This window comes from Leucoraja erinacea, chromosome 20, assembly GCF_028641065.1.
Source record: "Leucoraja erinacea ecotype New England chromosome 20, Leri_hhj_1, whole genome shotgun sequence".
NCBI classification, from domain to species: Eukaryota; Metazoa; Chordata; class Chondrichthyes; order Rajiformes; family Rajidae; genus Leucoraja; species Leucoraja erinaceus.
The window spans coordinates 1,671,944-1,699,844 of NC_073396.1; the positions used below are offsets into that span (position 1 = coordinate 1,671,944).

The 27,901-nt window shown below is 46.4% G+C and overlaps 1 protein-coding gene across 9 annotated transcripts in view; it reads right to left on the reverse strand.

The window, feature by feature from the left end:
• The window catches only part of rbfox1 (RNA binding fox-1 homolog 1), an 899,382-nt gene that overhangs the window by 29,465 nt on the left and 842,016 nt on the right, over positions 1–27,901 (reverse strand). For all 9 annotated transcript variants that reach the window (XM_055651004.1, XM_055651005.1, XM_055651001.1 and 6 more), the window contains 2 exons: positions 11,596–11,728; positions 6,209–6,248 (listed from right to left, as the gene is read on the reverse strand). In XM_055651004.1, coding sequence (XP_055506979.1) covers positions 6,209–6,248; positions 11,596–11,728 — 173 coding nt within the window. The remainder of the gene's footprint in view (positions 1–6,208; positions 6,249–11,595; positions 11,729–27,901) is intronic.

Below are 27,901 nucleotides of genomic sequence, written 5' to 3' on the forward strand. Positions count from 1 at the left end.
GTCAGGACTGTCTTATGAAGAAAGACTGGATAGACTTGGTTTATACTCTCTAGAATTTAGGAGATTGAGAGGGGATCTTATAGAAACTTACAAAATTCTTAAGGGGTTGGACAGGCTAGATGCAGGAAGATTGTTCCCGATGTTGGGGAAGTCCAGAACAAGGGGTCACAGCTTAAGGATAAGGGGGAAATCCTTTAAAACCGAGATGAGAAGAACTTTTTTCACACAGAGAGTGGTGAATCTCTGGAACTCTCTGCCACAGAGGATAGTCGAGGCCACAGTTCATTGGCTATATTTAAGAGGGTTAGATGTGGCCCTTGTGGCTAAGGGGATCAGAGGGTATGGAGAGAAGGCAGGTACAGGATACCGAGTTGGATGATCAGCCATGATCATATTGAATGGCGGTGCAGGCTCGAAGGGCCGAATGGCCTACTCCTGCACCTAATTTATATGTTTCTATGTTTCTAACAACAATTTACGTGCCAACTCTGGCCTACAGATCGGATGATAATTTAAATGAACAATATCTCATACGCTGACTGTTTTAACATTTGAAAGGGAGCGGAAATCAAGTTTAATCATCCATAAACGATGGGACTTTGGGTTTTCTCAGCAAACAATGTGAGTGTTGATGGTTAAAATTCTAACGTGCACAGTTTGGAGAGAAATTGGAGAAGCAAAAGGTGTATTCCATGGACGATGTGGTGAGGAACTGCAGTGGTTGGCAAGTTCATTCAATGTTACCAGGTCACTTTATACATTTATACATGGGATCTCCTGTCTTTGTCAGATCATTAACAGAGGACACTAGGCAAGATGCTGAATGCTGCCGTTTATGTCAAGAGGACTGGATGTTTAGGGAAGTCCAGGACAAGGGGTCACAGCTTAAGGATAAGGGGGAAATCCTTTAAAACCGAGATGAGGAAAACTTTTTTCACACAGAGAGTGGTGAATCTCTGGAACTCTCTGCCACAGAGGGTAGTTGAGGCCAGTTCATTGGCTATATTTAAGAGGGAGTTAGATGTGGCCCTTGTGGCTAAGGGGATCAGAGGGTATGGAGAGAAGGCAGGTACGGGATGCTGAGTTGGATGATCAGCCATGATCATATTGAATGGCGGTGCAGGCTCGAAGGGCCGAATGGCCTCTACTCCTGCACCTAATTTCTATGTTTCTATCTTTCTATACATGGGATCTCCTGTCTTTGTCAGATCATTAACAGAGAACCCTAGGCAAGATCCTGAAGGCAAATTCAATGCTGCTGTTTATGTCAAGAGGACTGGAGTACAATATCAGAGATGTAATGCTGAGGCTCTATAAGGTGCATTTGGAATCCCGTGAGCAAATCTGGGCCCCATATCTAATGAAGCCCCATATCGAAGGATGTGCTGTCTCTGGAGAGGGCCCAGAGGAGGTTTACAAGAATGATCCCAGGAATGAGTGGGTTAACATATGATGGGCCTGTACTCGCTGAAGTTTAGAAGGTTGAGGGGGAACCTCATTGAAATGCACACAATAATGAAAGGCCTGGATAGAGTGGATGTGGAGAGGATGTTTCCACTAGTGGGAGAGTCTAGGACTAGAGGTCACAGCCTCAGAATTAAAGGGCGCTCTTTCAGAAAGGAGGTGAGGAGGAACTTCTTTAGTCAGTGGGTGGTGAATCTGTGGAACTCATTGCCACAGACGGCTGTGGAGGACAAGTCAGTGGGTATTTTTAAGGCAGAGAGAGGCAATTCTTGACTAGAACGGGTGTCAAGGGTTATGGGGAGAAGGCAGGAAAATGGGATTAGGAGGGAGGGTCCAGCCTGGATTGAATGGCGGAGTAGACTCGAAGGGCCGAATGGCCTAATTCTACTCCTATAACTGGTGAACTTGTGAACCTTTTCAATGGATATTTTCAAGGCAGAGATAGATAGATTCTTGATTGGTACGGGTGTCGAGAGTTATGGGGAGAAGGTTTTGAGATTGGGTTTGAGAGGGAAAGATACATCAGCCATGATTGAAAGGTGGAAGAGACTAGATGGGCTGAATGGCCTAATTCTGTTCTTATTCCTTATGACCTTTTCCACCAGTAGCTAAATGCCTATTTTAATGGCATTCTAAATCATAACAAGTTATATTCTTGACTTAGTTTGTTCAGCCCAAGCCTGGAGCGGTTATGAAATGGAACCTCATGACAACCCTTCAATCTGAAATGATGTTTTGGATTTTTAATCTTTTGGATGGCTTGTCACATGAAAACAACATTCAAAAAAGAGAATTAAAAGATTTGTTTTCCTCTGTTGTGCTGCAGCAGGTAAGGATTTAATTGTTCTATCTGGGACCCAGGACAATAATACACTCTGGACTATTAACACTAAGCGACGAATTTTAATTTGAGTTTTGAGATTGGGGCGAGACCATCATATCTTTCCAGTTCAAATTTAAGAAAAACATACATTGACTGAAGTTTAGGAGTAACATGAGGGGGAACTTCTTTACTCAGAGAGTGGTGGCTGTGTGGAATGAGCTTCCAGTGAAGGTGGTGGAGGCAGGTTCGTTTTTATCATTTAAAAATAAATTGGATAGTTATATGGACGGGAAAGGTATGGAGGGTTATGGTCTGAACGCAGGTATATGGGACTAGGGGAGAATATGTGTTCGGCACGGACTAGAAGGGTCGAGATGGCCTGTTTCCGTGCTGTAATTGTTATATGGTTATATCGTCTTTATTCAACGATAGCTTGCAGTTTAATGCAACAAAATAATAGCCACCTGCTAAATAAGTGTTGAAAATACTGAAACATCTTCTCAAGATAACCCTTACGTATAAATCCTTTAGCATTTGTTGGGCCTCATATTAAAATGAATTATCTGGAAGTATGCAAGCTGGAATTAAATCAGTGCAAATTATTCTAATTAAATTAGCTCTTGCTCATTTTGAAAGTTTGTATAATTATGGATCTTCAATTAACTAAGGGGACAAACAAAATGCACATTGGGAATGAACCGTGGGCAGTGATGCATCGATTGTCAAACTGTGAGCTAGGTTGAGCATTTCGGCTCAATGGCCCAGAATGTTTGATCAAGCATTTCTAAATTATTTCAGCATGCCAATTAACACAGAGAGAATCCAGTCTCTGTAGATTAAGCAAACACCAATTAAAACCTGGCTCAGATGTGGCCATCCCACCGTCCCAGGGGGACAACCTACTCACACCAACTATTCTTTCAAATGCAGTGGAGAAAAAAATAAAAATATTATTTAAAAAAAACAAGATGGCTAAGCATTCAGCCAAGATCTTCTCCTCAACATCGGCGTACATTCATCGTAATATGTTTTGCCACCATTCACCCCAAGCTCTAGTGGTTTTAACAAGACCCAAACTGTCCCAAAAGGGTACCAATGTTTCATTGAGTGTCACCCCTTGCTGTGTCGAATAACGCCTCCACCATTTCACAAGTAGTAAACACATTTGGCAGCAATCCCCATTCACTGCGACACTCATCATCCAACACTCCGTACCTGTGGGGACTTACTGCCAAACACAGACTCTCCACATACTATTCTATAACCAAACAGAAAATATGTTTTGAATGTAAAAATAATTTAATAACCCGTAAAACCAAAAAGCCGTTCCTCTTCAAGTTTGCCTTTGATTCTGAAACATTCCAAATCTAAATTCCATCCAATTTAAGTATCACCTAATCAACGAAAAACAAACAAACATAGGTAGTGTTTTGAGTCATGGGGAGAAATGTTCATGCTGTCTCAAGTTGAAAGGGCTTCTTCCTCTATAACATTTCACACAGCCTAATATTTCATAGTCTCTAGAAGATGAATTGTGATGGCTTCGAAGCCAGAACGTAATTTAGAGTTCCCAAATGTTGTCTAATGCATTTTTTAAATATTTGCATCTATTAAATTTAATCAATTTAAACTTGGAGGCAAAGTCCTAATTTTGTTAGTTCAGCAAAAATAAAATCCGATGAAGCAACTTCCAAACGGGGAAACTGTAAGGCGACCATTTCACAACATGATGTAAAATGCGTTTTTGTTTACACAGTCCTGCGTAAAAAGTGACTTCAACATGTTGTGAAGTTTGTTGATGACACAGACAGAGGGAATTATGTCATCGTCTTCGGAGAAATGGCGTCACATTTGATCTGGACTTTGTATGAAGAATAAACAAATAATGAAAATGAAACAAATATTGGTGGTGGGACATAGTATATGATTCTAAAGATCCCGCTGTTTAAGAAAGAACTGCAGATGCTGGAAAAATCAAAATGCTGGAGAAACTCAGCGGGTGAGGCAGCATCTATGGTGACGTTTCGGAATAACACTTTTTCACTGGAGAAGATAGATAGGTGACGTTTTGTGTTGAGTCTAGAGTTACCAACCTTCTCACTCCTAAATATGGGACAAGAGGTCAAAATACTCCTGCACCTATTTTCTATGTTTCTAGGAGAATCTCATCTGACTCGGTGGGCAGCGACCTTGTCACCCTGACCCATCCATTGGCAAGGACAATACACAATAGGTGCAGGAGTAGGCCATTCGGCCCTTCGAGCCAGCACCACCGTTCAATATGATCATGGCTGATCATCCACAATCAGTATCCCGTTCCTGCCTTCTCCCCATATCCCCTGACTCCGCTATCTTTAAGAGCTCTATCTTACTCTCTCTCTAAAGTATCCAGAGAACCGGCCTCCACCGCCCTCTGAGGCAGAGAATTCCACAGACTCACCACTCTCTGTATGAAAAAGTGTTTCCTCGTCTCTGTTCTAAATGCGTTACCCCTTATTCTTAAACTGTGTGGCCCCTAGTTCTGGACTCCCCCAACATCAGGAACATGTTTCCTGCCTCTAGCATGTCCAAGCCCTTAACAATCTTATATGTTTTAATGAGATCCCCTCTCATCCTTCTAAACTCCAGAGTGTACAAGCCCAGGGGGAAAACGGCAGTCGCAGGGAGAACGTACAAACTCCACACAGACAGCACCTGAGGTCAGGATTGAACCCGGGTCTCTGGCGCTGTGAGGCAGCAGCTCTACCCGCTGCATCACTGGGCTGCTGTTGGTCTCTGTAACAAAGAACACCGTACACTGTACACAAGGTCTCTTGGTTCTTGATTCCTCTACTCTGGGTAAAAGACTCTTGTTCATTAACCATATCCATTCTCCTAATGATTCTATACACCTCTACAAGACAACCCCTCAGCCTCCTGTGCTCCAAGGAATAAAGACCTAGGCTGTCCCAACCTCTCCCTGTAGCTCAGGCCCCTCGAAGCCTAGGAGCATCCTGGCCAATCTTCTCCACACCCTTTCCAGTCCCATTGCTTTGGAAGGTAGAATTGGTGAGGTTTCGGGTCGAGACCCTTCTGGAAACTCAGTGGGTGAGGCAGCATCTATGGAGCGAAGGAATAGGTGACGTTTCGGGTCGAGACCCTTCTGGAAACTCAGTGGGCGAGGCAGCATCTATGGAAGATTGTTCCCGATGTTAGGGAAGTCCAGGACAAGGGGTCACAGCTTAAGGATAAGGGGGAAATCCTTTAAAACCGAGATGAGAAGAACTTTTTTCACACAGAGAGTGGTGAATCTCTGGAACTCTCTGCCACAGAGGGTAGTTGAGGCCAGTTCATTGGCTATATTTAAGAGGGAGTTAGATGTGGCCCTTGTGGCTAAGGGGATCAGGGGGTATGGAGAGAAGGCAGGTACGGGATACTGAGTTGGATGATCAGCCATGATCATATTGAATGGCGGTGCAGGCTCGAAGGGCCGAATGGCCTACTCCTGCACCTAATTTCTATGTTTCTATGTTTCTATGAATGAAGGAATAGGTGACGTTTCGGGTCGAGACCCTTCCGGAAACTCAGTGGGTGAGGCAGCATCTATGGAGCGAAGGAATAGGTGACGTTTCGGGTCGAGACCCTTCCGGGTCTCGACCCGAAACGTCGCCTATTCCTTCGCTCCATAGATGCTGCCTCACCCGCTGAGTTTCTCCAGCATTTTTGTCTACCTTCGATTTTCCAGCATCTGCAGTTCCTTCCTAAACATCATAGCTTTGGAAAATGCATGTGGAAATGAGCAATGTTTTTTTGGGGGAATAATGTGCACTGGGTATAACGCTTTCTGAAATGCATTAGCGCATCACAGGCTCTGAGGAAGACTTGTAAGAAGAATGGCTTTGGTAACGAGAGACAAACAGTTTGTGCATTACAAATACTTACGTAGATATCCGCACCATAAAATCCATCCTGGTACACGACACTGCAAAGATTCACACACAAAAAAGAAACATTGCGGTTAGTGCATTTTCACCGAGAGTCACCCCACCGATGAGCCCACTGCGGGAGTGAAGATGGCAACATCCTACACATTTTTCGAAGAGCATATATTCACTTAGTAAAGACAGGAACATTAATAATAAAGTGTCACATTTTTGGTACCAAGATACCAATTCTCTGCCTCTCGGGCGGTGGAGGCCGGTTCTCTGGATACTTTCAAGAGAGAGCTAGACAGGGCTCTTAAAGATAGCGGAGTCAGGGGATATGGGGAGAAGGCAGGAACGGGGTACTGGTTGGGGATGATCAGCCATGATCACATTGAATGGCGATGCTGGCTCGAAGGGCCGAATGGCCTCTACTCCTGCACCTATGGCGGGACTGTCATATGCTGAGAGAATGGAGCGGCTGGGCTTGTACACTCTAGAGTTTAGAAGGATGAGAGGGAATCTCATTGAAACATATAAGATTATTAAGGGATTGGCCACACTAGAGGCAGGAAACATGTTCCCGATGTTGGGGGAGTCCAGGACCAGGGGCCTGAAATTGGAGAAGTCAATGTTTGTACCGCTGGGGTGTAAACTATTTGTTTGTTTGTTTGGAGATACAGCACGGATACAGGCCCTTCTGCCCATCAGGTCCACCAGCGATCCCCGCACACTAACACTATCCTACACCCACTAGGGACAATTTTTACATTTACACTAAGCCGATGAATCTACAAACCAGTACGGAGTCTTTGGAGTGTGGGAGGAAACCGAAGATCTCGGGGATCTCTCAGCCACGATCCCATTGAATGGCGGTGCTGGCTCGAAGTGACGAATGGCCTACTCCTGCACCTATTGTCTATCATCTATAAAACCAGCCCAGGTCACGGGGAGAACGTGCAAACTCCGTACAGGCAGCACCCGTGGTCAGCACTCGCTGTAAGGCAGCAGCTGTAACGTGACTTCCCTTATTGCCGGGGTTATAACGATACATTCTTCCTGACAGACAGAATGATCCGTGTGTGGATTATGCTCCCAGCTAGAGTGGGGACATGACCTAAGAAATAATTAGACGTGTGCAGCAGGCAGATGCATGAGTTTAGACAGACCAAACAGATTTCCTCATTCATAAGTTTCATTTGATCTTGGGAATATGTGGCTGTGCTTTCACTAAGTAGTAAAGTAATTAAAATGTCTGTGTGTTGCCCTCTTATCTGTTGCTAAAGCTCTCACCATCTCTCACACACATTTTACTATTCCTGGAAATTAAAAGAAAATATTGAATGTACAGCAATTTTATATAAATATCAACAGTGTTGCCAATGGCAGCGGAGTGAGAGAAACTGTTTGGGAAGGTGCCCAGTTGACTGGAGGGATATCCGCCCTCATAGACATTGTGTGCCTGTCTCCAAATAACAAATGTTACACAAAAAAGCTGGAGAAACTCAGCGGGTGCAGCAGCATCTATGGAGCGAAGGAAATAGGCAACGTTGCCTATTTCCTTCGCTCCATAGATGCTGCTGCACCCGCTGAGTTTCTCCAGCTTTTTTGTGTAACCTTCGATTCTCCAGCATCTGCAGTTCCCTCTTAAACTCCAAATAACAAATCTTCATTTAACATATTGGATTTGGGTCAAGAGGAAAATGATACATTTTCCATGTCACACTCATCTCCAAGCAAATGAATGTTAACGTCAGGGCAGTAGTCAAGGCAGGAGGATAGGGCAGTGTTGGATCTCAGTAGTGGGCAAATCTGAGGAAGGACATTCTTGCCATAGAGGGAGTGCAGAGAAGGTTCACCAGACTGATTCCTGGGATGTCAGGACTTTCATATGAAGAAAGACTGGATAGACTCGGCTTGTACTCGCTGGAATTTAGGAGATTGAGGGGGGATCTTATAGAAACTTACAAAATTCCTAAGGGGTTGGACAGGCTAGATGCAGGAAGATTGTTCCTGATGTTGGGGAACTCCAGGACAAGGGGTCACAGCTTAAGGATAGAGGGGAAATCCTTTAGGACCGAGATGAGAAAAACTTTTTTCACACAGAGAGTGGTGAATCTCTGGAATTCTCTGCCACAGAAGGTAGTTGAGGCCACAGTTCATTGGCTATATTTAAGAGGGAGTTAGATGTGGCCCTTGTGGCTAAAGGGATCGGGGGGTATGGAGAGAAGGCAGGTACGGGATACTGAGTTGGATGATCAGCCATGATCATATTGAATGGCGGTGCAGGCTCGAAGGGCCGAATGGCCTGCTCCTGCACCTATTTTCTATGTTTCTATGTTTATATGTTAACGGCAGGGCAGTAGTCAAAGCTGGAGGATAGGGGCTGTGTTGGATCTCAGGAGTGGGATGGTGTTTCGGGCTGAGGGCTTTATTGACATGAATGCTGGCTCTCATTGCAAAGGGATTTTAGCAAGAGTGAGTGCAGAAACTAAACAGTGTATCATCTGTGGGCTAGTAACAGAGAGGACACGAATGGCCTGAGCTACAGGGGGAGGTTCAGCAGCCTAGGACTTTATTCCTTGGAGCACAGGAGGATAAGGGGTCATTTTACAGAGGTACATAAGTTCATGGGAGGAATAGATAGGGTGTGTAGGGATAGAATGAACTATTCATCTGAGCAAATGCTGCTTTAAATACGGACAGCTCTCATAGAGTGATACAGTGGGGCAACATCCTTGTAAATCTCTGAACCCTTTCCAGCTTGACAACAGCTTTCCTGTAAAACAGTGCCCAGAACTGAACACAATATTCTAAATGCGGCCTCACCAACCTCTTATACAACTGCAACATGACCTCCCAACTTCTATAGTCAATACTCTGACTGATGAAGGCCAATGGGCCAAAACATAGACATAGAAAATAGGTGGAGGAGGAGGCCATTCGGCCCTTTGGCATCTGTGGAGAACATGGATAGGTGACGTTTCACAGAGTGCTGGAGTAACTCAGCGCGTCTAGCAGCATCTATGGAGCTAAGGAAATAGGCAACGTTTCGGGCCGAAACCCGGAAGGGTTTCGGCCCGAAAAGTTGCCTATTTCCATAAGGATTTCGGCCCCGAAACGTTGCCTATTTCCTTCGCTCCATAGATGCTGCTGCACCATAACTCAGCGGGTCAGGCAGCATCTGTGGAGAACATGGATAGGTGACGTTTCACAGAGTGCTGGAGTAACTCAGCGGGTCAGGCAGCATCTGTGGAGAACATGGATAGGTGACGTTTCACAGAGTGCTGGAGTAACTCAGCGGGTCAGGCAGCATCTCTGGAGAGAAGGAGTGGCCGATGTTTCGGGACATAGAAACATAGAAACATAGAATATAGGTGCAGGAGGAGGCCATTCGGCCCTTCGAGCCAGCACCGCCATTCATTGTGATCATGGCTGATCATCCCCGATCAATAACCCGTGCCTGCCTTCCCCCCATATCCCTTGACTCCACTAGCCCCTAGAGCTCTAGATAACTCTCTCTTAAATCCATCCAGTGACTTGGCCTCCACTGCCCTCTGTGGCAGGGAATTCCACAAATTCACAACTCTCTGGGTGAAAACGTTTTTTCGCACCTCAGTCCTAAATGACCTCCCCTTTATTTTAAGACTGTGTGGCCCCTGGTTCTGGACTCGCCATTATGAAGTTATGAGGTGGTGAATCTGTGGAATTCATCACCACATATGGCGGTGGAGGTCAAGTCATTAGATATTTCTGAAATGGAGATTGATAGGTTCTTGATTGGTGAGACCAATTCTGGAGTATGATGTACAATTTTGGTCGCCCAATTATAGGAAGGATGTCAACAAAATTGAGAGAGTACAGAGGAGATTTACTAGAATGTTGCCTGGGTTTCAGCAACTTAGTTGCAGAGATAGGTTGAATAAGTTAGGTCTTTATTCTCTGGAGCGCAGAAGGTTAAGGGGGGACTTGATAGAGGTCTTTAAAATAATGAGAGGGATAGACAGAGTTTATGTGGACAAGCTTTTCCCTTTGAGAATAGGGAAGATTCAAACAAGAGGACATGACTTCAGAATTAAGGGACAGAAGTTTAGGGGTAACATGAGGGGGAACTTCTTTACTCAGAGAGTGGTAGCGGTGTGGAATGAGCTTCCAGTGGAAGTGGTGGAGGCAGGTTTGTTGGTATCAGTTAAAAATAAATTGGATAGGTATATGGATGAGAAGAGAATGGAGGGTTATGGTATGAGTGCAGGCAGGTGGGACTAAGGGAAAAAAAGTTGTTCGGCATGGACTTGTAGGGCCGAGATGGCCTGTTTCCGTGCTGTAATTGTTATATGGTTATTAAGGGGAAAATGGGGTTGAGAGGGAGAGATAGATCAGCAGCGGAGTAGACTCAATGGGCCGAATGGCCTAATTCTGTTCCTACGCCCTATGGTCCATTGGTCTATGACTTGGTCTCCATTTCTTGGTGTGCAACTTAAACATGACAGAACTTTGGATCAAAACAGAAATCTCTTTGATGGACAACCTCGCAAGGTTTGCAGCAAGGAGGGTTTTAGGACTTGCACTTGGTCGAAGAAAATGTTGTTGATGTTCTTGATGGTGGAGTTAAGGTTGGCGAAGGGTGTGAAGAGATTTTATTTCTTTCTTGAATTCTGACCAACCTCCTTGAGAGACAAAAAGTGCTGGAGTAACTCAGCGGGACAGGCAGCATCTCTGGAGAGAAGGACAGGGTGATGTTTTGGATCGTGACTCAAGAAGGGTCTTGATGAGTTACTCCAGCATTTTGTGTCTGTCTTCGGTGTAAACCAGCACCTGCAGTTCCTTCCTACACTAGAGGCAGGTGTTTGCAATCACCCAGATGAATACAGTACCCTCTTGACCCTTGTTGGATGTGCTGCAGAGTTCATTATCCGGCACGGGTTGGGAAAGAAACAATGAAACTACATTTGTGTGACTCTACCATCAAGCTTTAGCTTGGGTGGCACGGTGGCACAGTGGTAGAGTTGCTGCCTCACAGCCCCCAGAGTCCCAGGTTCGATCCTGACCACGGGTGCCGACTGTACGGAATTTGTACCTTCTCTCCTGGACCACATGGGTTTGCTCCAGGTGCTCCGGCCTCCTCCCACACTCCAAAGTCAGGTTTGTAGGTTAAGTGGCTGTGTATCTGTGTGTAGGGCAGTGTTAGTGTGCGGGGAATTGCCGGTGGGTTGAAGGGGCCTGTTTCTGTGCTGTATCTCGAAACTAAACTAAACTAAACTAAGGTAAACTACACTAAAGTGAGCTGAGTGTGCAAGGTTTGCCGTGTTAGGAGGTTAGTGCACGCATGCCAAGCTAAGCCCAGCAGCCACCCATTGTAACGCCAGCCAGCCCGCCCGCTGATGAGATGCCCCAGCCCGGACTCACCCGCCATAGGCTGGTATGGGAGGGGGCGGTGCAGCTGCACGGAAGGTGTTGTACACCGTACGTCCTCGGCCCCTCAGGTGAGCCCCTCGGTAGGCAGCAGCAGCCGTGGCAGCTGGGTAGGGGAAGCCGGGAACTGCGGAGAGACAAAAGCAACAGCAATAAGGCACGGCCAAGCCCGCTAATCAGCGTGAGAGAGACTCCTCCCGCTTACACCCCCCACCACCACGATCTTTGTCTTCACTTGACCAGACCAGTCACCTGTTGAGAGGACAAGGAGCTTCCTGGGCTAGGAAAGGATTTCTTATAACGCCAAACGCAAATGGCAAACATTTCCATTGTAGTTGCTGCAGAGTTTCCCAGTTGGATCCTGATGGGATTTCACAGTTTCCTGAACACTCTAACAATGGGATAATAGACCATAGATAATAGGTGCAGGAGTAGAGGCCATTCAGCCCTTCAAGCCAGCACCGCCATTCAATGTGATCATGGCTGATCATCCCCAATCAGTACCCCGTTCCTGCCTTCTCCCCATATCCCCTGACTCCGCTATCTTTAAGAGCCCTATCTAGCTCTCTCTTGAAAGTATCCAGAGAACTGACCTCCACCGCCCTCTGAGGCAGAGAATTCCACAGACTCGCAACTCTCTGTGTGAAAAAGTGTTTCCTCGTCTCCGTTCTAAATGGCTTACCCCTTATTCTTAAACTGTGTGTGGCCCCTGGTTCTGGACTTGCCCAACATCGGGAACATGTTTCCTGCCTCTAGCGTGTCCAAACCCTTAATAATCTGTTTCAATAAGATCTCCCTCTCATCCTTGTAAACTCCAGAGTGTACAAGCCCAGCCGCTCCATTCTCTCAGCGTATGACACGTCCCGCCATCCCGGGAATTAACCTGGTGAAGCTGTTGCAAATCATTTGAACTCATGTCAAGACATTCAGACATGGTACAGATCGGTGTGGTACGTATGTGGCCCTGCTTACTGGTGAATTTAATGCTCCACAGACCTGTCTTAAGCACAAGTTAAAAATGCAATTCATACGGAGAAAGCTGGATCTGAGACACTAATGCCCAGAAACGGGTGATATAAGCTGGACAAAAATGCTGGAGAAATTCAGCGGGCGAGGCAGCATCTATGGAGCGAAGGAATAGGTGACGTTTTGGGTCGAGACCCGGAAGGGTCTCGACCCGAAACTTCGCCTATTCCTTCGCTTCATAGATGCTGCCTCACCCGCTGAGTTTCCCGAAACGTCACCTATTCCTTCGCTCCATAGATGCTGCCTCACCTTCTTCAGACCGATGTGGAAGGAAGAGGCGGAGACAGTGGGCTGTGGGAGAGCTGGGAAGGGGAGGGGAAGGAGGGAGGAAGCAGGGACTACCTGAAATTGGTGAAGTCAATATTCATACCGCTGGGGTGCAAACTACCCTAGCGAGATATGAGGTGCTGCTCCTCCAACTTGCGGTGGGACTCACTCTGGCCATGGAGGAAGTCCCAGGACAGAAAGGTCTAATTTGGTATGGGAGGGGGAGTCGAAGTGCTGAGCCACCAGGAGATCAGGTTGGTTACTGCGGACCGAGCGGAGGTGTTGGGCAAAGCAATCGCCAAGCCTGCGCTTGGTCTATGCAAGGCAATATCACTTAGCTGCAAGGGCTAATGGAATCAGATTAAATTCAAAGCTTCATTTCTGCAAAGCTATTAAACTGTGGGGGAACAGAAACAGTTTTGGGATTGCCAACTTTCTGCAGGTGGTATGCGATCATTAGCGCTGTAAAGAGCCATAACCAGCTGTACACAGAACAGCCAGGATAACAGCTCATCGTTACTGTTGGGTGAACGTGCCAATTATGCCAACCTCTGCTGTACATCCACCAATTATTGCAGCGACTTGTAACAGCCCCAGAGGATGCACCAGAAGTCTGATTTTAGTGTAGTTTTAGAGATACAGCGGGCAACAGGTCCTTCGGCCCATCGAGTCCGTGCCGACCAGCGATCTCCACACACTAACACTATCCTACACACACCAGGGACAATTTACACATATACCAAGCCAATTAACCTACAAACCTGCACGTCTTTGGAGTGCGGGAGGAGTTACTCCAGCACTCTGTGAAACGTCACCTATCCATGTTCTCCACAGATGCTGCCTGACCCACTGAGTTACTCCAGCACTCTGTGAAACGTCACCTATCCATGTTCCCCACAGATGCTGCCTGACCCGCTGAGTTATGGTGCAGCAGCATCTATGGAGCTAAGGAAATAGGCAACATTTCGGGACGAACCTTCTGGAAATAGGCAACGTTTCGAGCCGAAACCCAGAGGGTTTCGGCCCGAAACGTTGCCTATTTCCTTAGCTCGATAGATGCTGCTGCACCCGCTGAGTTACTCCAGCACTCTGTGAAATGTCACCTATCCATGTTCTCCACAGATGCTGCCTGACCCTCTGAGTTACTCCAGCACTCTGTGAAATGTCACCTATCCATGTTCTCCACAGATGCTGCCTGACCCGCTGAGTTACTCCAGCACTCTGTGAAACGTCACCTATCCATGTTCTCCATAGATGCTGCCTGACCCGCTGAGTTACTCCAGTACTCTGTGAAACGCCACCTATCCATGTTCTCCACAGATGCTGCCTGACCCACTGAGTTACTCCAGCACTCTGTGAAACGTCACCTATCCATGTTCTCCACAGATGCTGCCTGACCCACTGAGTTACTCCAGCACTCTGTGAAACGTCACCTATCCATGTTCTCCACAGATGCTGCCTGACCCGCTGAGTTACTCCAGCACGTTGTGCTTTACATGTGAATTAGTTATCAGGACAAATTTTATAGCTGCGGAAACGAAATAATTTATGAGTGGAATCTGTGAGTTTTAAGATAGCTATCATTAAAATTGAAAAGTTTTGATCTTGTAGCCAGCTGCATTGTAAGGCAATACTCTAATGATTTCATCCCTTCGTCTGGTACCTAGGCATTACGCCTTTCAGTTAAAGACTCTGCAAGATCCTTTTTCATATACATGAAAGCTTGGCGCTAATCCTGTTAGGATGGAGATGCAACGATAGAGGCTGCAGCAATCAGAATTACAGTGCCATGGAAGATGAAAGTATAACCCTGATCAACCACGTTCCTGTGTACGTACAGCCCAGCGCCAAATTTCTCTACGCTCTGCAGCTCAGAGCAGTTATACCCTTTCATCACCATCAGAGAAGGTTTGCTTCATTCAGCCAAAATATTGCAGTTTGCCGGTCTCAAGAATGCCAACTGATGTATCAAACGGATCTTTATTCAAAAGTTCGGTTTTCAGTACACAGGTTCTCTAGACACGTCTGGCCACATCGGTGGTCAGCGCTGAACTGGGGCACAAAACCGCGCGAAAACAAGCAGCCCCTCCTGAGTCACGTGACCGCGTCTTCCGGCGTGCTCCAGTAGGCGTGCTACAGCAGCCTACAAATGCAAAGGCCAAAATTCCAGGTACATGGACCAGCGGACCACACATGGACACTGGTGGGAGTTTGCTGTCAGCGTTAATGCTGTTTCATAGTTTGAATCAAATTCATTTAGTTCAGTTTAGTTCAATGTCACGTGTACCGAGGTACAGTGAAAAGCTTTTGTTGCGCGCTAACCAATCAGCGGAAAAGACAATGCATGGTTACAATCGAGCCGTTCACAGTGTACAGATACATGATAAGGGAATAACGTTTAGTGCAAGGTAAAGTCAGCAAAGTCCGATCAAGGATAGTCCGAGGGTCACCAATCAGGTAGATAGTAGTTCAGGACCGCTCTCTAGTTGTGGTAGGATGGTTTAAAAACTCTTCCACATCTTTGTAAAACTTGGATTGTTACAAGAACTGGTCCTGTACACCAGCGGGTGCTTAAGCCAGTTCTGAGGCAGCTGCTAGATTTACGGGGGTTGGGGGGGGGGGGGGGGTGTGGGGGGGGGGGGGGGGGGGGGGGGGTGGTTCTGGACTCCCCCAACATCGGGAACATTTCTCCTGCATCAAGCCTGTCCAACCTTTCAAGAATGCTATGTGTAGCAAAGAACTGCAGATGCTGGTTTAAATCGAAAATAGTGACAAAATGCTGGAGTAACTCAGCGGGACAGGCAGCATCTCTGGAGAGAAGGGATGGGTGATGTTTCGGGTCGAGACCCTTCTTCAGACCCGTAAGGATGCTATATGTTTCTAGCTGTGTCACAGCTGGGTGGATGTTTAGAGATTTCAGTAACTTTTCTCAATTTCAGAACAAAATATTAAAAGGGGAAATAAGCAAGGAAAAATTGCACATGTGTCATTATCGGAATAAGAAGCTTACATTTTACAAATCAGTAAATTGAACTATTATCTATTCCCGTACGTTTCAGAAAAACAGTTTTGAATGAAGCTGAACTCAAATTTCTATCCTTGCACAGAGGTACCTGAATCTGTCGACTTAGATTAGAAGAATGCAAAAGTAAACTAATAGACTGCATGATTTGTACCCGAGCACAGCTCAGAACTACAGTTAAATTATGTATTCCATAAACATATTCTGTGCATTTCATTCAGGCTTGGCAAGAAATATTGAGCACAGTTCTGATCTCCTACATACAGGAAGGATATGGAGCACAGGAGGCTGAGGGGTGATAGAAACATAGAAACATAGAAAATAGGTGCAGGAGCCTGCACCGCCATTCAATCTGACCATGGTTGATCATTCAACTCAGTATCCCGTACCTGCCTTCTCTCCATATCCTCTGATCCCCTTAGCCACAAGGGCCACATCTAACTCCCTCTTAAATATAACCAATGAACTGGCCTCAACTACCCTCTGTGGCAGAGAGTTCCAGAGATTCACCACTCTCTGTGTGAAAAAAGTTCTTCTCATCTCGGTTTTAAAGGATTTCCCCCTTATCCTTAAGCTGTGACCCCTTGTCCTGATCTTACAGAGGTGTGTAAAGCATGAGGGGAACAAATAAGGAGAATGTGGAGACACTTTCACCCAGGGCAGGGGAATCATGAACCGGGGCTCATAGGTTTAAGGTGGGGGGGGGAAGATTTAATAGGAACGCAAGGGGCAACATCATCACTCAGAGGGTGGTGAGTGTATGGAGCGAGCTGCCAGAGGAGGTAGTTGAGCCAGGGACTATAACAACATCTAAAATACACTTGGACAGGTCGATGGATAGGAAATGTTTAGAGGGATATGGGCCAAATGCGGGCAGGTGGAACTGGCTTAGATGGAGCATCTTGGTCACCATGGCTAGGTTGGGCCGAAGGGCCTGTTTCCATGCTGTACATCACTATGACTCAATACTGGTTAAACGCCACTTTCATATCAGCCTCCACCACCACCCCTTCCCCACACATCTCCTTTAAACTTTGCCCCTCGAACTTTAGTATAAAAACCACTGAAGCTTTGTGAGAAAAAAACATTCTTATACAATATTATATCTGTACTAGCTTATAAGGATTGTGGGCTGAATGGCCTGTTCCCTTGTTGTACTGTTCAACATTCTACGTATCTAATCCATTCGATCACCTGCATTGGATGCCCTTAAACCCTGTAACACTTTGGTGGCAAAACCAAGGGGGCAGATTATTATCTCAATGGGGTGAGGTTAGGTAAGGGGGAGGTGCAGCGAGACCTGGGTGTCCTTGTACACCGGTCACTGAAAGTTGGCGTGCAGGTACAGCAGGCAGTGGAGAAAGCTAATGGAATGTTGGCCTTCATAACAAGAGGATTTCATTATTGTAGTAGAGAGGTTCTTCTGCAGTTTATGTCCCAGTACAGGGCTCTGGTGAGGCCACATCTGGAGTATTGTGTACGGTTTTGGTCTCCTAATTTGAGGAAGGACATCCTTGTGATTGAGGCAGTGCAGCGTAGGTTCACGAGATTGATCCCTGGGATGGCGGGACTGTCATATGAGGAAAGATCGAAAAGACTAGGCTTGTATTCATTGGAGTTTAGAAGGATGAGGGGAATATCTTATAGAAACATATAAAATTATCAAAGGACTGGACAAGCTAGATGCAGGAAAAATGTTCCCAATTGTCGGGCAAGTCCAGAACCAGGGGCCACACAGTTTTAGAATAGAAGGGAGGCCATTTGAGACTTTTTCACCCAGAGAGTTGTGAATTTGTGGAATTCCCTGCCACAGAGGGCAGTGGAGGCCAAGTCACTGGATGGATTTAAGAGAGAGTTGGTGGAATCAAGGGATATGGGGAGAAGGCAAGTACGGGACAATCAGCCATGATCACATTGAATGGTATTGCTGGCTCGAAGGGTCGAATGGCCTCCTCCTGCACCTATTGCCTATGTTTCTATATGTTTTGCATCCACCATCAATGCAAACTAAAATTGCCTTCAGACTGAAGCTGGGACAGACCATATAACCATATAACAATTACAGCACGGAAACAGGCCATCTCGGCCCTACAAGTCCGTGCCGAACAAATTTTTTTTCCCCTTAGTCCCACCTGCCTGCACTCATACCATAACCCTCCATTCCCTTCTCGTCCATATGCCTATCCAATTTATTTTTAAATGATACCAACGAACCTGCCTCCACCACTTCCACTGGAAGCTCATTCCACACCGCTACCACTCTCTGAGTAAAGAGGTTCCCCCTCATATTACCCCTAAACTTCTGTCCCTTAATTCTGAAGTCATGTCCTCTTGTTTGAATCTTCCCTATTCTCAAAGGGAAAAGCTTGTCCACATCAACTCGGTCTATCCCTCTCATCATTTTAGAGACCTCTATCAAGTCCCCCCTTAACCTTCTGCGCTCCAGAGAATAAAGACCTAACTTATTCAACCTTTCTCTGTAACTTAGTTGTTGAAACCCAGGCAACATTCTAGTAAATCTCCTCTGTATTCTCTCTATTTTGTTGACATCCTTCCTATAATTGGGCGACCAAAATTGTACACCATACTCCAGATTTGGTCTCACCAACGCCTTGTACAATTTTAACATTACATCCCAGCTTCTATACTCATCCTGAGACCCGATGAGGATATTGTATTGATTTAAGGGCAGCATTTAGTTCTTCGTACATTTGAGCAGCTGCCAGAAATTTAGATCAATTACACGGGATTTTAATTGTGATGCAACTTCTCAACAAACTCCCGGGACTGATGGGACACTCCTGGATCCGCCCGCTGAATATAGATGGGTGATTGTTAAACCTCAACAGTGAATAAATGACGGAACATACGGAAATCTGCAGGGGCCATAAATTGAAAGTGTAAAAGTCTGAGTGCTTTAAGAGAGATTAAAATGAGGCAGCTGGGAAAACGCAGCGGGGGGGGGGGGGGGGGGGGGGGGGGGGGGGGGAGGTTCTACTCCCCACCCCCCCCCACCCGCCATAACAGAACACAACTGGTTTATACGGTAATAATTTTCCGCTCGTGATTTCTCTCCAGGATTTGCATTAAGACCACCACATGCCCACAGCAAAGATGCAACTTGACTATCCAAACTTCACTTTCATTAATCCAGCCCTGGGGTCTGAATGAATGCTTTTTTTTTTTAATGTAGGTGGTGGTTTGCCTTAAGTAAAATTTGTAAATTACTTTTGTGTTATATATCATTAGTTTACAACACGATTGAAATTTGTGGAGGCTGGGAGTTAAACCACAAGGGGCAGTGGGAAATAATCGAGTTTGTTAATTTACACACCTTGTGTCCGTGACATTTTCTATAGACTGTGAGTTTCATAGGGAAAGGTCATGTGGTAGGAGCGTAGCCATTCCGCCCATCACGTGACCGACCATTTAATCATGGTGATCATCTCTCCCTCATCCCATTCTCCTGTTCCCCATACCCCTGGGAAAACTAATCGCAATCTTCCCACCCTTCAAAAAAGCCGAAAAGTGCCATGGGTTTTGATCTGCAATCGACTGTGCAGTCAGTCGGGGTGACCGTGAGGCACAGCTACCTAGATTTACAGTAAAAAAAAAGATAGAAACTAAGGTAAATTAAAGAGGGAGCTGAAGGTGCCAATCCAGCGGAAGTGAACAGCGGACATTTGAGTGGAGATTTAAAGGTCCAAAATATCGGGAATTATCGCGCTACTCCTGCACCTGTTGCTATTTCATCAAACAGTATAGTTAAGTAGGCCATTCGGCCTTTTGATGCACCGCCATTCAATTGATCATGGTGATCTATCTACCCCGTTCCCTCCTAATCCCCATTCTCCTGACCTTCTCCCCATAAGAGCCCTATCTAGCTCTCTTTTGAAAGCATCCAGAGAACCTGCCTCCACCGCCCTCTGAAGCAGAGAATTCCACAGACTCACAACTCTCTGTGAGAACAAGTGTTTCCTCGTCTCCGTTCTAAATGGCTTACTCCTTATTCTTAAACTGTGTGTGGCCCCTGGTTCTGGACTCACCCAACATCGGGAACATGTTTCCTGCCTCTAGCGTGTCCAAGCTATTGTCTGGGGAAATATTTGTACGGGGGTGGAGTGAGTGGGCCCCTGTGGTCAGGATAACTTGCTGAGCAGTAACAGGGCCATTGTTATGGGATTTCTTTTCAGCGAGGGCAGCATGTGAGAATCAGGCACAGCGCTGATGCACGCACGAGACTGTACAAACAAATGTTCAAACGTGTGTGTTTTTGAAATCCGCTCATCCTGTGAGAATATGAAGCAAAGCCCTTGTAAAGGAATGACAAACACATTGCCTCTGGGAGAACAAGACCAGCGATATCTATCAGGCTGAGTCTCCGGGTGACAGTCCTGGCTTTCGAGCTATGAAGCACAAAGACTTATCCAGAAGTTTAAAGGAGGACTAGTTAAAACGAACGCAGACAAAAATGCTGGAGAAACTCAGCGGGTGAGGCAGCGTCTATGGAGCGAAGGAATAGGTGACGTTTCGGGTCGAGACCCGGAAGGGTCTCGACCCGAAAGGGTCTCGACCCGAAACGTCCCCTATTCCTTCGCTCCATAGATGCTGCCTCACCCGCTGAGTTTCCAGAAGGGTCTCGACCCGAAACGTCACCTATTCCTTCGCTCCATAGATGCTGCCTCACCCGCTGAGTTTCCAGAAGGGTCTTGACCCGAAACGTCACCTATTCCTTCACTCCATAGATGCTGCGAATACCATTCGCATAGAAAGTGAATGGTATGTTAGCATTCGTAGCAAAAGGATTTGAGTATAGGAGCAGGGAGGTTCAACTGCAGTTGTACAGGGTCTTGGTGAGACCACACCTGGAGTATTGCGTACAGTTTTGGTCTCCTAATCTGAGAAAAGACATTGTTGCAATAGAGGGAGTACAGAGAAGGTTCACCAGACTGATTCCTGGGATGTCAGGACTGTCATATGAAGAAAGACTGGATAGACTTGGTTTATACTCGCTAGAATTTAGAAGATTGAGGGGGGATCTTATAGAAACTTACAAAATTCTTAAGGGGTTGGACAGGCTAGATGCAGGAAGATTGTTCCTGATGTTGGAGAAGTCCAGGACAAGGGGTCACAGCTTAAGGATAAGGGGGAAATCTTTTATGACCGAGATGAGAAAAACATTTTCCACACAGAGAGTGGTGAATCTGTGGAATTCTCTGCCACAGAAGGTAGTTGAGGCCCCAGTTCATTGGCTATATTTAAGAGGGAGTTAGATGTGGCCCTTGTGGCTAAAGGGATCAGGGGGTATGGAGAGAAGGCAGGGACGGGATACTGAGTTCGATGATCAGCCATGATCATATTGAATGGCGGTGCAGGCTCGAAGGGCCGAATGGCCTCTACTCCTGCACCTATTGTCTATGTTTCTATGTTTCTATGCTGCCTCACTCGCTGAGTTTCCAGAAGGGTCTCGACCCGAAATGCCACCTATTCCTATGCTCCCAAGATGCTGCCTCACCCGCTGAGTTTCTCCAGCATTTTTGTCTACCTTCGATATTTCCAGCATCTGCAGTTCATTCTTTTTTTTGTTTGTGTCTTTTTTTTTGTTTATTTTATTAGAAGTTAATACAGCACAAAACAGTTCAGTGGAACCTAATTTTAGGTGCCAACTATGTCATACCGTAATCCATTCTATGTACAACCTCTAGTTTTATGTTTTGAGAAGGAAGTAAGCAAGACAAGAAAAAGAAAACAATAGAAAGGGGGGGAAAAAGAGGAAAAATAGATGGTAGGGAGTAGAAAAACGTGAAGTGTGTATGTATATAAAAAAAAGAAAAAGTGGGAAGTAGAAATAGGAGAGAAGGCCCCTTAAAAGAGAAATTTTCAAATCTTTATTCGGAGAAGTAGATCTATCCACGGCATGAACTGAAATCAGCAATCTTTACTTTACTCTGCAGTTCATTCTTAAACTGTTTAAACGAACGAGGGTTTTCCTTATCGAATTTTTACTGCTCCCGACTGCAGGTACAGATTCAGGGACAGTTTCTTCCCGGCTGTTATCAGGCAACTGAACCATCCTACCACAACCAGAGAGCAGTCCTGAACTACTATCTACCTCATTGGTGACCCTCGGACTATCCTTGATCGGACTTTGCTGGCTTTACCTTGCACTAAACGTTATTCCCTTATCATGTTCAAACAAGAGGACATGACTTCAGAATTAAGGGACAGAAGTTTAGGGGTAATATGAGGGGGAACTTCTTTACTCAGAGAGTGGTAGCGGTGTGGAATGAGCTTCCAGTGGAAGTGGTGGAGGCAGGTTCATTGGTATCATTTAAAAATAAATTGGATAGGCATATGGATGAGAAGGGAATGGAGGGTTATGGTATGAGTGCAGGCAGGTGGGACTAAGGGGGAAAAAAAATTTGTTCGGCACGGACTTGTAGGGCCGAGATGGCCTGTTTCCGTGCTGTAATTGTTATATGGTTATATGGTTATATGTATCTGTACACTGTGGACGGCTCGATTGTAATGATGTATTGTCTTTCCGCTGGCTGGTTAGCATGCAAAAAAAGCTTTTCACTGTACCTCGGTACACGTGACAGTGAACTGGACAAGTGACTGTCCAATGTCATATTGATGCCGATCAAATTATTATGTAGGACGTGGAATAGAACCTATTGTCTATGTATCTATGATTAGCATGTTATCTGTGGGTATTGTGTTTACAGGCCTGTTGTGCTGCCGCAAGTTAGAATTTTGTTGTCCCCGTTTTCGGTACAAATGACAATTAAACACCCTTGACTCCTGTTACGCTTTCAGAGAAAATGTGCAACACCTGCAGTGAGGTTGGTTGGAGGATCGCAACTACCATCTAACTTATGGAAGGACTGTCTGCAAAACAGCCGGGAGGAAGCTGTTCGCATTTCTTTTGTAATTAGAGCAGGGGTTCTCAACCAGGGGGGAATTCCCCTCAGGGGGGGGATTTCAGGTTTTCAGGGGGTGGGTATTGGGACCACAGATTAGCAAACTCAAACTGTTAGAATGTTGATCTTTTTATTGCCTTTGAGGCAGACAATCTTGGAAAGGAGAGGGGGGAATGACATTCTGACATATGGTGAAAGGGGTACATGGGGCAAACAAGGTTGAGAACCACTGAATTAGAGCATGGAACAGTACAGCACTGAAACAGGCCCTTCGGCTCACAATGTTGGTGCCAACTGGTACCTGCCTGCATGTGATCCATATCCCTCCATTCCCTGCATATCCATGTGCCCATCCAAAAGCCTCTTAAGCACCACTATGCTATCAGCTTCCACCACCACCCCTGGCAGCGAGTTCCAGGCACCCACCACCCTCTGTGTAAACAATCATGACTCCTCTACCTTCAGAATGCCGGCAGAAATTCAGCGTTAATGCCATGGAAAAGAACAAAATAATTTCTTAAATAACGCCCTTACATCAATTTGCAAGCTCAATGCAAATATTTATTTCAGATGGCCTGTAATCTCTATGGCGTTGTCAGGCTGGGCGGTGGATTAACTAAAGCTTTTATTTCCCTGCCAAACTGTGGCTCCAGTTATTTGTGAAATGTAAATGAGTGTGGCACCATGTCAACTTAATTTTCATCTTGCCACCTCAATGTAATTAATGCAGGGCCCAATTAATACCAACGCAGGAAAAGCTAATTCCTTAAGGATACTCGTTGGAAACAAATCACCATATATATATTCATAAAAACCTCACGCTTTTATAACTCACTGGATCAAGTAGGACCCATTGGGTCCCGACACATCAACGCACGTCATTACATTATATCTCAGTTATATTGGTTGGCGGTGGGCATTTGGAACGAGCTGCCAGAGGAGGTAGTTGAGGCAGGTACAATAACAGCAGTTAAAAGACACTTGGACAGGCAGATACAAGGAACTGCAGGTGTTTGTTTACAACAAAAAAAGACACAAAGTGCGGGAGTGTCTCCAGGCAGCATCTCGGGACAACATGGACAGGTGACGTTTCAGGTCAGGATCCTTCATAGGGAAGGTTTAGAGGGATATGGGCCAAACGTGGGCAGGTGGGACCCGTATGGATGTGCTTCTTGGTCAGCATGAATGGGTGGGGCCGAAGGGCCTGTTTCCACGCTGTGTGATTGCATCCGTAAGCCGACTAAATGTGTTTGGTGGACAAAAGTGCTGGAGAAACTCAGCGGGTGCAGCAGCATCTATGGAGCGAAGGAAATAGGCAATAGGAAATAGGCAACGTTTCGGGCCGAAACCCAAGGGTTTCGGCCCGAAACGTTGCCTATTTCCTTCGCTCCATAGATGCTGCTGCTGAGACCCGCTGAGTTTCTCCAGCATTTCTGTCTACCAGAGATATTCACATCTAGTTGTGGAATCAAGTTAACATCTCCCGTGCCGTTCCATACTAGAGGACCTGCCTTGATTCTTTGTGGAGGAACCAACTGCAGATGCTGGTTTAAACCAAAGATAGACACAAAACGCTGCAGCAACTCAGCGGGAGTTCCCCAGCTCAGAAGGAATTCCTTCTCTCCAGAGATGCTGCCTGCCTACTCCAGCATTCTGTGTTGTCCGTCTTCGATTCTTTGCACTTAAATCTTAGTAATGGATCTTTAAACTGACACTCGGTGCCAACTGAAAGAAGTTTCACATGACAAGGTACTGGTCTGGAGTTGAACCAGAGAGTCAAACAGCACAGAAACAGGCCCTTTGGCCCATCTGTTCCATGCCGACCAAGATGCCCCATCCAATCTGGTTCCATTTTGCCCCTGAACCTTACCCATCCACTAACCTGTCCAAATGTCTTCTAGATTAAACATAGAAAATAGATGCAGGAGTAGGCCATTCGGCCCTAACGTTGCCTATTTCCTTCGCTGCATAGATGCTGCTGCACCCGCTGAGTTTCTCCAGCACTTTTCTCTCCCTTCGATTTTCCAGCATCTGCAGTTCCTTCTTAAAGACTGAATGTGTATACTATTTTTTTTGTAATTCTTAGCTGATCAGATCCCTTTTTTTTATGAATATCCACAATATCAAGTATCATAAATCATTGATAACATTGGCTAATGCTGTCTCTTCATATAACGAGATGGTTTGCATATGAACCGCTAACGGAAGGCCAAGCCTGAATGTGGAGAGGATGTTTCCACTAGTGGGATAGTCTAGCACCAGAGGGCAGAATAACAGGACGAACCTTTACAAAGGGAATGAAGAGGAACGTCTTTAGTCCAAGGATGGTGAATCGGTGGAATTCATTGCCACAGACGGCTGTCAATGGATATTTTTACAGCAGCGATAGATAGATATGTGATTAGTACGGGTGTCAGGGGTTATGGGGAGAAGGCAGGAGAATGGGGTTGAGAGGGAGAGATAGATCAGCCATGATCGAATGGCGGAGTGGACTCGATGGGAAGATGTCTTATTCACCCACCACTTAGAAACTTACACAATTCTTAAGGGGTTGGACAGGCTAGATGCAGGAAGATTGTTCCCAATGTTGGGGAAGTCCAGAACAAGGGGTCACAGTTTAAGGATTAGAGGAAAATCTTTTAGGACCGAGATGAGAAAATTATTTTTCACACAGAGAGTGGTGAATCTGTGGAATTCTCTGCCACAGAAGGTAGTTGAGGCCACACAGTTCATTGGCTATATTTAAGAGGGAGTTAGATGTGGCCCTTGTGGCTAAAGGGATCAGGGGGTATGGAGAGAAGGCAGGTACAGGATACTGAGTTGGATGATCAGCCATGATCATATTGAATGGTGGTGCAGGCTCGAAGGGCCGAATGGCCTCTACTTCTGCACCTATTGTCTATGTTTCTATGTCCCTGATGTTTCCCGTTGGTTGTGGGGCTGCTGGTTTTAATATGAAGAGCAGCCTCCACACTCAGTCAAAGAATTGGTTTCAAAACCAAAATTGAATTGAGAAACACATGAGCAGCGATCAGACTTGGCATAAGAAACATTGGACATCAAAGCTGTAATTAACATGGTGGTTTAATCACAGCCTCCGCATGTAGGGGTAATATTTCATCCTTTTTCCGTGTGTAATCTCTAAAGTGCCAACAACAGCAAAGAATGGGGCCGATAAATCCAGCCTAATTTGTTTCTACAATGTTCATCTTTCCTGTAGCAGAGTTGCTTGTGAAGCCGGCCATTATAATGGGCGCAGAGGCCTGAATAATAGACAATGCGTGGCTGACAATGCGTGCTGCCTCACTACAGTGTTGGCCACATTCTGTCGGAAGACAATGAGGTACAGATTGTACACTCTGCGCGCTGCTGGCCGTGTTATCAATGTGTGATGGATTGCTACCTCTCTGCAAAATGACAATGTGCAGGGAATTTAGACAAAGCCCTCATTAATTAACTTTTTGTGTTTGTCTGTTTGTCCCCCAGTGCTCACGTGCTGCAAGTGACTCTGAAACCCCAGCCACGCGCCAATCCCACGCCAATCCCACGCCACGCCCACGCCAAGCCCACGCCACCCCACGCCAAGCCCACGCCAATCCCACGCCAATCCCACGCCAAGCCCACGCCAATCCCACGCCAAGCCCACGCCAATCCCACGCCACGCCCACGCCAATCCCACGCCAACCCCACGCCACGCCCACGCCAAGCCCACGCCAATCTCACGCCACGCCCACGCCAATCCCACGCCAATCACACGCCAATCCCACGCCACGCCCACGCCAATCACACGCCACGCCCACGCCCACACCAATCACACGCCAAGCCCACACCAATCACACGCCAAGCCCACCAAACCCAATCACACGCCAATCCCACGCCAATCCCACGCCAAGCCCACGCCAAGCCCACGCCAATCCCACGCCAATCCCACGCCAAGCCCATGAAACCACAGTGTTTACACATTTGCAGAAAGACCCCCCGTCTCCCAGCTCCAGTACATGATACCTCCCCACCATCGAAGGGAGTTACCAGAGTCACTGCCTCACAAAGGCAGCCGGCATCATCAAAGACACAAACCATCCTGGCCACACATGCATCTCACCACTGCCATCGGGAAGAAGGTACAGGAGCCTGAAAACTGTAACATCCAGGTTCAGGAATATCAGCTTCCCCACAGCCATCAGGCTCTAAACGACATCGACTATTATTGTTATTAGTGCACTATTATTGTTTGTTTTTTTTTGTGTGCGGTGTATATATACTAGACCAAGTGGGACCCGTTGGGCCTCGTTCCCCCAACGCAACATTCCACCACCCACCCATAGCCCCCAACATAATATTCCACACTCACCCATAGCCCCCAACGTAATATTCCACCACTCACACATAGCCCCCAACGCAACATTCCACCACTCACACATAGCCCCCAACATAATATTCCACCACACACATAGCCCCCAACGTAATATTCCACCACTCACCCATAGCCCCCAACGCAACATTCTACCACTCACCCATAGCCCCCGACGTAATATTCCACCACTCACACATAGCCCCCAACGTAATATTCCATCACTCACACATAGCCCCCAACGTAATATTCCACCACTCACACATAGCCCCCGGCATAATATTCCACCACTCACACATAGCCCCCACGCAACTGTGCAGGCGCGGTTCATAGCCCCCAACCCCACATTCCCCCAGCACTCCACCCCCTCCTCTTCACCCTCCCTCTTCATTCCCCATAGCCCCCAACGTAATATTCCACCAATCACTAAGTTTACATATTCTGTTGTGCTGCAGCAAGGAAGAATTTCATTGTTCTATCTGGGACACATGACAATAAAACACACTCTCTCTCTCTCCCTCTCTCGACAGCTAGAACTCACCACAGAGGAAACATTTCATAGGAACCCGATGGGCAACTTTTTTTTTGGTGGGTGTATGCAACGAGTTGCCAGGGGAGGTAGTTGAGGCAGAGACTACAGTCTTGGATGCTGCCTGTGTGGAGTTTGCACGTTCTCCCTGTGACAAAATGGGCTTCACTTTCCTCACACGT